Source organism: Balaenoptera physalus (assembly GCF_965194825.1).
Source record: "Balaenoptera physalus genome assembly, chromosome: 14".
Taxonomy (NCBI): Eukaryota; Metazoa; Chordata; class Mammalia; order Artiodactyla; family Balaenopteridae; genus Balaenoptera; species Balaenoptera physalus.
In genome coordinates, this window is record NC_138893.1 from 86,063,243 (window position 1) to 86,075,423 (window position 12,181).

Consider the following 12,181-nt stretch of genomic DNA (forward strand, 5'->3'; position numbering starts at 1 on the left):
GAGAAGACACTCCCTACAAGCATGTTCTGGAGGGGTCTGTGCACTGGCAGGCAATACACAGGCCTCCAAGGTCCCTTCCAACTTGAAGACTGTCATTCTAAATGTGAGCTGAAGATGGAGGGTCTTGCAATTGATACTCTGGAACCAGGGCTACGAAGAGGTGGCCCTGGGCTCAGGAAAGGCCATTCTGATCGGTGCCATCTGATGCCGAGGGCTACACGGTAGGGGGTAAGCATCAGGCTATGGAAGGACCATGGAGAGGCCGGCAGGGGAAAGTAGACTGAGAGGACTGTTAAAGGCCCTTCCAGCCTGAGGGCATTAATCCAGCCCTTCACTGGGTTCTCTCTGCTGCTACGAGAGCCATCACTAGAAATGCTCCAAAACAGATAGGCACTGGCTTGGCCCCAAAATTCAGACCCTCCGCGTGAGTCCTGAGACCTGTGTCCAGGGTAGCCTGTAGGGGGTCAGTAGGAGGATCCCACAGACTCTCATTGGCCTGACTTTCAAATCATTTTCATTAACTACTGAAACAGTAGCACAATCAGTAAAACCTAAAAACATGGTATGTAACAGGACAAAGTTTCTCAGGAAGCCGGTTATGCAAAGCGAGGGGCACCCGCACCTGTACCGGGCCTTCCACACAGGTAAGGACATGTCCAAAAGGCACCAACCCCGACAGCCAGCACTGCTGCCAGCCGGTACCTCTGGGCCAAGTAACCCTTGCTCAAGACATTGTCCTTGCATCTGACAGAAAACGGTCAGCATAAGCCTACAAATCAAGGATGGTTGTGATGAGGATTGTGGCTCCCCCAACGCACACAGTGCAAAGGCCTGCACAAAGGCGTATGGCAAGCTTGCTGACTGCAATATCCCTTTTGGTGCCACCACTGTCCCTCCACCTTCACTGGTGGGCCAGGCATGGGAAGCCCTGCCTGGGAAGACATGGACCCAGCAGATGCCCAAGGCCAGGGGGTGGGCGTGGGGAGCAGGGCTCCGCTCACCGTCGTCCGGCTCGTAGGGGATCCAGCTGTGCTTGGCGTTCTGGTGGACGTAATAGGAGTTGCGCTTGGCGCACTGCTGGGCCCGGAAGTCCTCGTAGGGCCCCGGACACTCCTCGCCGTTGCAGACCTGGTACTGGAACATGGGCCCCGAGCACAGGCGGCCTCCATAGGCTGGGCTGGGGCAAGCGCAGAGAGACCGTGCTGGCTGGAAAGGCTGGAGGTGGGGCCAGGCTTCCCACATGGTGACCTGGGGTAGCCCAGCCTTTTAGAGTAGCATAAAAAGGGGCTCCACTAACTTACAAACTAGAGAGGAACCCCCACTGTGAGGACTGCTGAGCTCAGAGCCTTTTGGTCCCTTCAGGCATATGCCACCTATTGTGTGTGTGTGTGATGGGGGAGAGGAGAGAATGAGCAAAAGAAAGGGGGCAAAAGATGGGGGGAGGGAGAGGGAGGAAGACAGGAGGGAATGACTAACCCCCTCCAACTGGGCTAGAAGAGAAATCAATCTGATTCATCTTTGTATATTCTTCCAACCATTACACAGCTCCTGACATATGGTAGGCCCTCAATAAATGACTCAACTGCTCCTATTTGCATCCACTTCCATTTAATATCATAATAAACTGAGGAGTGGTAAAAGAGACTTGGATTTGGAGTAAGAAGACCTGGCTAAATCTAACCCCAAGTCTTGCTGTGCCTTAATTTCTGCTTTAAAGGAGGGACCACAACGGCTCGTATTTTACCTACCTCCTGGTGTGTCTGTGAAGAATAAATTTTAAAAAGGTATTTAAATCTGTACTCTCTTCCCCATTAAATTAAAAGGATTCGGTAAGATTATGGATACAAAGTACCCAAGTGAACAAGGTTACTGGAACTCTGCTCAGAGGTGCTGGGAGGATTACGTGGGTTTATGCATGGAAGTGCTTAGCACCCCATCTGGCACAGAGAAAGTGCTCCATACACTGGAGTAATTATAACAGCAGCTGTCTATTAATCTGTGCTGGGCATGGTGTTGACAGTGCACAGATTATACTTCATTTAAGCCTCATAAAATAAAAATAGTTATTATCATAGACGAGTTCAATAAATGGGAGCTTTGATCAAGGGGATAACTATCTGTCATGACTGGGAGGTGGTTTATCCAGAGTGGGCATCACCGTGCCTTTCTTTAACCTGGCTTTCATACCCCCAACAGGTTGAAGTTACAAGGCTGTCCATTTTGGCTCATATTTGTAAAGGGTCAGTCACAGGAATAGGCTGCTCCAGGGGGCACTGAGCGTCCCATCCCTGGAGGTACACAGCAGAGTATGAAGGACCACTCCTGGGGATGCTGGAGGGAGGGTGACCACCACCGAGCCTCTGTGATCCTAGGACCCTGCCGTTCTGAGGTCCCCATCGCATCACTCAGCACTGTGAGGGGTGGGACCGGCCCTGCCCCACAGAGGTTCACAATCACTGAACGTGGAGACAGCTGACCCACACAGCCGGCCCCAGCCAGCCCCCATCTCTCATGAAGCTGTTCTAAGCAGGCTGCTTCAGCTTGGGAGACGAAAGCCATAAAAAGCTGGTGCTCATCGGTTCCAAAACCATGGGAGGGGATCCCCACAGAGGGGGTAAATGGGAGAAATAGATTATTCCCCCAGAATGCTGACATATGGGTAGGGGGTAGTGAGGGGGGGACTTGATGTCAGAAAGAGATAAGTTAAGAAAAATTGAAGGAAGTTTTGCTTCATGTAGTAGGAAACAAACTTGGGGAATTTATCCTCCCAAGACATGGCTAGTGAACATTTAGATCAGTGTTTTCTCAAAGTTTAGCTGGAGGATCAGGGTCACAGGAGGGCTTGTTAAACTGGCCAAGCCTTGGGCCCACCCAGATTCTCCGCAGACGAGAATCTGAGAATCACTGGTTCGGACCCATTCTCAGATGTCAGTCAGACACAAAGGGAGATGTCAGACCCAGGTGGAAGTGATTTGGCGCCCCCAACAATTCTGGGCCGTCATCTACATACACAGCCACCTGCAGGGGACCTTCTTTCTTGTGCCCTGCCCCCCAGAGACTCCCTCTCCAACCCCCTCGGGCCCCTGCCCTGCCCACCTCAGCCAAGTGCACTCACGGGGGATTGTCACAGCTCCGGCTACGGGATCGAACCCCGCCCCCACACGACCGTGAACATGACCCGAACTTAGTCCAGGAGCTCCAGCCTCCATCCTGGCCATAAGTCTGCTCCGGCGACTTCCAGATGCAGTGACCTTTGAAGCACCACTGGGATGGAGCAGAGGGTGCGAGGTCACCCTAGGGCCACCGCTGCCTAGCCTGCCATAGAAAGTGCCCAACCGGGCACACGGCACAGCTGGCAGGCACCACGGGTGAGCCCAGAAAAAGGAACGTTAAGAGCACGAGCCTCAGGGTCACACAGAATCCCACCCCTACCGTGTGCTGAGGGACCTTCAACAAAGGGCTCCCCTTTCTAATCCTATTCCTCAACTGTACCATGGCGATAACAGCACCTGCCCACAGGGCTGCTGTGAGCATTCAATGAGATAACACCTGGCACACACAGCCCTCCAAAAACGGCAGATGGTATTATTAATGATGACAGTAACTGTGGAATTATTTGGTTTACCACCCCCAGAGAAACAAAGGGCTGATAAAGGAGAGAAGACACAATCTTCCCACACAATCTAGAGTTGATCTTGGCTCTGTACCTTGAAATCACCATCCAGGGGCCCCAGGCAGGTACGTTCATGGGAGGGAAGCCAGCCACCCGGGAGGTCCATCCATGCAGTGGAGGGAGCATATGCCTCAAGTCCAAGAGGCCTGGGTTTGAATCCCAGCTCGGCCACTACTAGCTATGTGTGGTTTTGGCATAGCTTCACCTTGCTGAGCCTCAGTGTACTTGCCTGTTAAATGGGACTGTTCTAAGAACTGAAAGCAGCAACACTTACAAAGCCCTCAGCACAAGCCCAGGCACAAAGGAGGGCTCAACCAAAGTTAACCCCCTTCCCTTTTCCTGTAGGGCCATAGGTAAGAAATACAGCAAAGCTCTGGGTCTTTTTCAAGAGATAACTCAGTAGTTCTCAGCCTTGGAGTCACTTGGGGAACATTTAAGAACTCTGGATGCCTCAGCTTCACCCCAGACTGAGTCAGACTCTCTAGAGGTAGGGATTTTTAAAAGAAGTGGTAATTTTTAAAAGAAGCACTATACAGTTGACCATTGAACAACTCAGGGGTTAAGGGTGCCTGCCCTCTGCAGCTGAAAATCTACATATAGCTTATAGTCGGTCCTCCATATCCATGGTTCTGCATCCACAGATTCAACCAACCACAGATTGGTAGTATTGTGGTATTCACTGTTGAAAAAAAAAAAATCCGCATATAAGCAGATCCATGCAGTCCTAACCTGTGTTATTCAAGGGTCAACTGAAATTTACAGGCCATAAACTTCACTCATTTCAAGTGTACAATTCAATGACTTTTCATAAATTTACAGCATTTGGCAACCATCACCACAATCCAATTTTCGAACATTTCCACCATCGTAAGAGATATCTTGTGCCCATTTGCAGTCACTCCCTGTTCTGGGGTGTGGGGGATTTTAAAGCTCCCCAGATGGTTCTAATATGCAGACAAAACTGAGAGCCACTGATTAACTCTTATGTGAAATTGTGATAGGAGAGGGCCTGGAAACTCGAACACACCTGGAGCAGGTAGACCCGAGGCTCCAGGATAATAGCCCTCCAGGTTTGGAGCCCACAGGGCCTGTACAAGGCCATGGGAAGCCCCACACATCTGTGAAGGGACAGACCATTTATAGATGAGAATGGGAAGAGCAGATGAGGGCAGAGGGTGGAGGGCAGAGGACAGGCTGCTGGGGGCAGCACCCTGCTTCTTCCAAGCTCTCGCATTTGCTTTGACGTGACTCACAACTTCACAACAACCTGAGGAGTGGGAAGGATGTTTGGTCAGGGCTCAGCAGGGGTCAATGAATGGCCCAAGGTCACCACACAGAGATGGGGGGGGCAGGGCCAGCGATAGAGCAGAGGTGGGTATCAGACCTCAGCTCAGGGCTCTCAGATCCGGGGTCCTCCTGACACCCACACACACAAGAGGGTGCAAACACACCCCAGGAAGTACATGAAAGGGCAGGTTTGGGGGAGAGGGGCAAGAAACAGCATGGTGGGCAGGGGGAGGAGGCAGAACACCTGGAATCTTCCCTTCACCCCTTCTCAGCCAATCACCCTCTGTCTGACCTCCACATGTTCCCTAACCTGCCTGGGCTGCATTCTCCTCAAATGGCAGTAAGCATTCCTGCCGATGGGCTGGGAGACAAGGACAAACTCTGCTGCTGTAGAAGCCAAGGACTGCGGTGCCGGAGAGGAGAGGGCGTGTGTGTGAGTTCTCGCGAGGACTCCCTGCCCATCTGCCCGCACGCGAGGCTGGCTCCTGTCCTCAGCCCTCCCCCAGCCCCCCGCCACGCATTCATATCCACACTCAGCGGCGAGGCGGGTCTCCCGTGGGGCCTGCGCCCCGGGAAGGCGCTCCTGCTGCAGCCCCCGGCCCGCAGGTACCTTGCCTGGCGCGCACTCCGTCCCGTCCAGCGGGGGCCCCTTCTTGGTCTTGCAGAAGTAAGGGTTGTCAGGGTGGCTGCACCACAGCTGCTTGCAGGCCTCGAAGGTCCTGAACTGCGCGGCAAGGGCAACGGGGTCACTGGGCCGGACTAGCTCCCCAGCTCTGACGAGTTGTCCAGGGGGCAAAGGACAGTGACAGAGAGAGGGGAGGGTGTGGTGGGCATTGGGGCCAGAACACTGCGAGGGAGGCAGGAGGGGCCCGTCCAGCCAGAGCCCCGTGCGCACAGAAGCTCGACCCCACCCCAAGCGCCACTGGCCTCGGCGACCCCTCCTCTCTCCAACAGGGCACCGAGGAGAGGCACCAGCCACAGCCCACACGCCTCTGGTCTCCCTCCCCAGGCCTCCCTCCCTGCCTTTGCAGAGGCCACTCTGTGACTGAGCAGGGACCAGGGCTTGAGGCTCTGGGGAGGCTGGGTCCACTGATACCCACTGAGCTCTGTGCCTGTGGGGGGCTTTGAGAGGGCTGCCAGTCTAGCCCAGGCCCTGCAGCACCCAGGCAAGGTCAGGACTCCCACCTCCCTCTGATCTCACCCAGCCACACCAGAGGTTGGCACCCTTCTGTTTCAGACTATCCAGGAAAGCCCCAATTTCCTTTTCTCTCCTATCATCCCCTGCTGGCCAGACTAGTGTCCTACAAACACAGCATCTGGGCACTGAAATCCCATATCCCAGATGTTTCTCCACTCCCAAAGCAGAGACCAGGTGTTCCAGTGTGGCCTGGGCAGTGGGCAAGGTGGCCACACACAGGGCCTTCTAGTCCTGCAGAGCTGAGGAGGCGGCTGCGTTCCTGGATGGGGGTGGTTTGAGGTACTCGAGGCACCAAGGCCTGACCCCTCAGAGAGCCCCCTGCCCTGGGATGTCCGCGTCTCTGAGCCTCCGCCTGGGCCCTGGTTAGCAGCTGTTCAATTCTCTCCTAGGTGGCTCTAGCTGATCGCCAGGCTCCAGGCTCTCCCCTGCCCTGTCCTGCAGAGTAGGGACAGGGCTCTCTGCTCCCTTGTATCTATCTCCTCAAGTACGGGATGGGGGTGGGGGAGGGCTGGGGAAGCATGCAACTGACCCCTTGGAGAGAGGTTATATGGGGCACAGGAGAACTTTACCAGTGTGGGAAGTCTGCCCAAAACATCCTGCCAAATGCCCAAAGAGCAGAGGGTGGCAAGTATTTCTCCACCAGGCCAGAGCCCAGCACCTGATCTGACACATGGGCCACGTGACAGATAAACTCCCCCGGTGACCAGCCCAGCCAGGATCCCAGCGGTGGCCCACCCTCTCTGTTCCCATCTTTCCAGGCATTCTCCAGCCACCACACACGCTGGCCCCCCACCCCTCTGTGGGACTGGGTGGGGCGGGGATATGGCAGAAAGTGGCAGGGCCTGGGCCCTGGTCACCCTGCCTGGGCTAAGGTGCTCTGTGAATGACCAGCCTGCATCCCAGGAGGACCTGACCTGGCATCCAGCTGGCAGAGGCCGTGGGAACTCACCGCTGAGCAGGTGTGGTACCCAGTGCCGAAGTCAAAGCGGCATTGCTCGTCCATTGAGTAGTCAATGCCGGGCAGCTCCGGGGGCCGGGGCCAGGCAGGCGCAAAGGGATCATCAAGGAGGCAGTCATAGGAGCTGCCGGCAGAGGCAGGGAGGTGAGCACGGTGGGGAAAGGAATGCCCAAGCTCTCCCTTCCCAGAGGAGGGGGTGTTAAGCAAGCAAGGAAGGCCTGCAGGAATCAGCCCCCGCTGCCCTGTGCCAGGAGCTGTGTTGTCCACGGAGGACGGGCTGCCCTGCCCTCCCCTCGCTTCCACCCACGACCATGTCTGGGAGCTCCAGGGCAAGGGCACCCAGGACTGCGATTAGGCACTCAGCTTGTGGCTTCCTTACGGGGCCTGTTTTGCCCGCATTACAGAGACACATCATGGCCCAGATTAAGGGTTGGTTTGTGGACAATTTGAGGGCTCACTGCACTGAGAGAAGAAGACGAGTCAGCCCGCCGTGCAGGACGTACACTGGGCGCCGGCCGGCTGCTGCATGAGGTTAGTGACAGTATCTCTGCCGGCAGCCGTCCCACCCAAATCCACTCTGCGCCCATTCTCGGCCTTGAGCTCCTGAGTCTAATGCTCGTCCTGGGCCTCCACGTCCCCGGAGCCCCAGGAGCTGACCAGCAAACCCAGAATTGAGCATGTGTCAGGAGTAGGATGGTGTTAGGAGGGGAGATGACTTGGGGGAGACGGAGTGGCAGGCCGCTTGCTCCCCATCCCGGCCCAGAGGGTGGAGGTGACCTACGGGAGGTAGCGGCTGAGTTCCAGCTTGCTGCAGTGGGACCAGTGGAAGCGGTGGAAGGCAGCCTGCACCAGGGGCGCCATGACGCTGCCCAGGCTGGTCTCATCCGCGCAGCCGTTCCCCTGACCATCGTGCTCCATGCCGAGCCTAGAGGGTGGGGGAGGACAGAGGGGAGCCCTCAGTCGTGCCCAGGGAGCCCACCCCTGGGAAGATGAGCAGGTGGGCCTGAGACCCTGCCCTGACCAGGCTTCAGACTGTGACTTTTGGCCTCAGTTTCCCCACCATGCAGTGGAGAGGGCCACCCCTCTGGATGGAAGCTGAGACCCCGCCTGGCCCCCCAATGGGGCTGGACTCATTCTGCCCTCCTGCCCCCTCCTCAAACCCTACCCACGTCCTCACAGTTTCCGAGGTCAGCTCCAGCCCCACTCTGGCCCCAGGACACCTTTCCTGGCCGCCCTACCTGTGGGCTGCCCTCCCACAGCAGGGAACGCCTGTACCACCGTTAACAACTCACACGCCATGCACTGTCTTCCCTCCAGACCCAAGGTCTCACGTGCAAGGACCAGTTTCATTCTGTTCAGTTAGACCTCCCTTACTGCACCCTCCCTGGGTGCCAGCCTCTTTAGCTTCTCCTAGACCCCGCGGTACACAGCACAGAGCTTTGTGTGTGGTACCTACCTGCCATGATGATAGTTTAAATGTAAAAGTTTGCTCTTAATAGTTAGTATTTAACACCAAAGCCCAAAGGTTCTAAATTCTTAAACACTCCCAGGTGTCTGCATCTGGCCTTGACCACTAGAGAGACACATGGGCCTCTAAGCTTGACCTTGTCTCTCCATAGGGAGGGGCTCTGTGAGCGAAAAGTGGACACGCCCTGCCCCCCACATACAGGAAGACAAACTCCTAGCTCCAGAATATGTGGAAGCTTTGCTGCCAGGGCAGGAAGGGCCCTCAGAGGTTTCCCTGGTGTCAGCCTCCGTGTTGCAGATGAGGAAACGGAGGCCCCAGAGAGGAGGTGCTACCCACCCAGTGAGGGGCAAGGCTGGGATGAAATTGCAGGGGCAGGCAGATGCGGAGAGGGGCATGGCCAACCACGGATGGCAGGCTCGCCCTCGGGACTGGCCCACTGCTCTCCTTCCCATGTCCTTCCAGCTGCAGAAAACAGCCCTCACTCTGCGTGTGGGCTGGGGGCGGGCAAGCTGGGGGCGGGTCCTGTAGCTCTGCCCTTGTGGACAGACAAGGCCAGGAGACGTGACTGTGACAGGTCTATGTCACCACCAGACACTGGATGGTGGATTATTTGTTTTCTCCCAGCACGTAGCTTCTTGCGTGCTTTTCTGTCCCATTCTCCACTGCAGCCCTGTTTCTAGAACAGGGTCTGGCACACCACAGGTGCTCAAGAAATACTGGTTGAATGAATGAATGAACATGCTCTCAACCAAATCCGGGCCCGAGGATCACACAAGCCCGCCACCCGCTTGGCCCGAGGCCTGGGTCTAAGTGCCCCTGTTTACGATGGACTCAGGCCAGGGCTCCATCGCAGAGCACTGGGAGGGCCCTGAGGTGTGGCTGAGATGGAGGAATAGAGGCCACCCAGAGAGCAGAGCACTGCCTATAAGGCAACACTGCTACTGACCTGCCAAAGGCAGGGCCACATCTGGCCTCCCAAGGCCCTGGATTTGGGGCTGGGCCCAAGGCAGGCCCAGAATTGCTGTCTGGGCCCCAGGGCTCCCTCCCCATCGGGGCAGCTCCTCTGGCATCTCCCTGGACACTGGGAAGGGAGTCCAAACTGGGGCGAAGCCTCCCACACCCGCAGACCTCCTCAGAGCTCAAGGCACAGCTCGCCCCTCGGTGCCACTTACACGTGGCCGGTCTCGTGGGCCACCACGAAGGCCGAGGAGAAGCCATCTTCGTGGTTAAGGGCACAGCTTCTCAGGGGGTGGCACATGCCAGTAACAGGCGCATACCCTGCCAGGGAGAGGGAGAGAGGGCAGAGAGAGAGGTCACGTGCAGGTGAGGTAGGACTCGACGAGGTCTGTGCCGAGCCAGCCACCGCAGGGACGTCCGGACCTGGTCACCACCGGAGGGTCCCTGGAGGAAGAAGGATCCTTCCAACGCGCCCCCCATGTGTATGCACCCGCGGTACAGCTCCTGGGCCAAGCTGCCCCCACATCCTAGGGCTTGCCGCCCTCCCTCCTGGCCTGCTCTGTGCCTGTCACCCCGAGCCTGCATACGGCCGACTTCCGAGCTGCATCCCGCCAGCGAGTCAGTCCGCTGGTGAGTCAACAAACAAGCTCCAAATGTGTCTACGTGGGGTAGCAGCTGGCACCGTGTTAGAGACTACGGGGAAAACAGGAATCAGGCGCGAGCCCGCAGCCCCCCAGCACACCCACACACTGGAGGGGCAGATGGCTTAGCAGGGAGACTAGGGGTCACGAGGTCAGGTGACCTCGTGCTGTGCTGTGCCGGAGTTCAAGGAGCACAGAGGGGTGTGCAGGGTGGCTGGAAGGGAATGGCTCTGACCGAGGGGTTGAGCGGGACCGGGGAATGACTTATGGGGGCCTAGAGCTGGGCCTGGAGCACAGGTAAGAGACTCTGGGGAGGTGGGGGGCGGGCAGGTGGAGGGGAGGTCACGGGCAAGGTGCAGACACAGCTGCGCAGGCCTCAGGAGCCGCGGGCAGTGCAGGGGGCCGGCGCGTGGCACTGAGTGAGCAGCTTTGTGTGCGAGTCCCGTGATCTACGGGGGCTGCTTCCCCGCCTCCCCAGGGCCCGTAATCAGCTGGGAGGGCAGCCTGGGCTGGGGAAGACATCTGAGGAGGGGGAGATGGTAGAGAGCGCTCCCTGCCTCGGGCTTTCAGCCAACCATGACCAGATAGCTATTCCCTGTCTTCGGAATTGCTGAAATCCTCTCTTATTTGAGATGGTTTTGGGGGTGTAATGAGAAGCTGTGGTGAGAAGGCTTCTTGGGTCCCGATTGTCCTGGAGGTCTGGATGTGCTCTACAGGGCATGCAAGTACACACATGTACGTGTGTCTGGGTGTCTGTACATGTGTGTCTGTGCATGAGTATGCATGTGTCTGTACACGTGTGTGTCTGTATGTGTGTATGTGTGTAAATCTGTTTGTATGTGTACAAGCCTGCCTTTGGGGCTTCAGGGATTCAGACAAGCAGTCCTTTTAGTAGAGGCCGACTCTCTTTTAGCATCAAACCAGAAAACACTACAAAGCCCTCAACTTGGAGCCTGGAGATCCAGTCTGAGTTTCAGCTTTGTCTCCTCTCTGCTGTGAGGCCTAGGCAAGCCTCGTTGCCACTCTGTGCCTCGGTTTCCCCATACAGAAACCTGGGGGTGATCAAAGCTTCCTGTGTCTGCAGAGCGCTTTCAGCCATCCTCTGTCACAGACATTGGATGCATCCCTCAGCCCTTTTAGCAGCCCGGGAATGGAGGAAGGCAAATACTACTGTTTCTCCCATTCCACAGTTGGGAGAATCTCAGGAGATGAATGAGTTTGGATCACTAGGCTGGAGAGGCATGGATCTGCGGGTAGAGCAGGGCCTTCCTTTCTGAAGTCCACACCAGCCCCGCCCTAGGTGCCCCACGGCCTGCAGTGAGGACAGAAGGATACAATGTGGGCAGAAGCATCTTGAAGATCACTGAGGTCTTCGAGCAGCCGGGCTCCGGGATGGTGATCACAGGGCCTAGGGCCTGACTCACAGCGACCTGCAGGCTCAACCAAGGCAGCAGGGACCAGAGCGGGGCCCCTTCACTTTCCCTGGCCCCCGAGAAACCATTCCAAAGCCGCCTACCTGTCCAGCCAGGTCCTGTCTCCAAAGTCCCAAGAATCTTTTTGTTGCCATTAGACCTGGCCCCAGAGACAGCCTTGGCCTCCGCCCTGCTGCTGCACACACCTGGCCACGGCAAATACAGTACCTTGCGTACCTGAGGGCCCAAAGTCCTGCCGGGTGAGGAAGACGACGTGGTCGTGGTGCTCCGCGTGGCCGGGGTCCTGGCGCTGCTGAGAGTGCGCCCAGCGACACACCTGCTCCAGGCTGCGAGAAGGGTTCCCGCGCTCGATCAGGCTCAGGGACTGGGGGGCCAGAGAGCAGAGTGCCGGTCGGAGCCCACGGACTGCAGCAGGCACCCTGCACTGTGCTCCCGGCAGCAGGGGACACCGAGGCCCGCAGGATGGCAGGGCCTACCCCAAGGTCACCGCTGTCCCGGCTCCGGCTGCCACCGGCACACAGCCCCATTCCGTTTTAGGGAACGTTCCTGTGCCAAGCCCTGTGCTG

The 12,181-nt window shown here is 57.1% G+C and overlaps 1 protein-coding gene across 5 annotated transcripts in view; it reads right to left on the reverse strand.

Annotated features, from left to right (window-relative positions):
- The window catches only part of ADAMTS14 (ADAM metallopeptidase with thrombospondin type 1 motif 14), a 92,726-nt gene that overhangs the window by 19,865 nt on the left and 60,680 nt on the right, over positions 1–12,181 (reverse strand). For 4 of the 5 annotated variants that reach the window (XM_082424410.1, XM_082424412.1, XM_082424413.1 and 1 more), the window contains exons 6-12: positions 11,823–11,979; positions 9,757–9,862; positions 7,898–8,041; positions 7,108–7,240; positions 5,571–5,684; positions 3,116–3,264; positions 1,002–1,177 (exon numbers count right to left, since the gene is read on the reverse strand). In XM_082424410.1, the coding sequence (XP_082280536.1) occupies positions 1,002–1,177; positions 3,116–3,264; positions 5,571–5,684; positions 7,108–7,240; positions 7,898–8,041; positions 9,757–9,862; positions 11,823–11,979 (979 nt within the window). The remainder of the gene's footprint in view (positions 1–1,001; positions 1,178–3,115; positions 3,265–5,570; positions 5,685–7,107; positions 7,241–7,897; positions 8,042–9,756; positions 9,863–11,822; positions 11,980–12,181) is intronic. The other variant, XM_082424409.1, reaches the window with a different exon arrangement.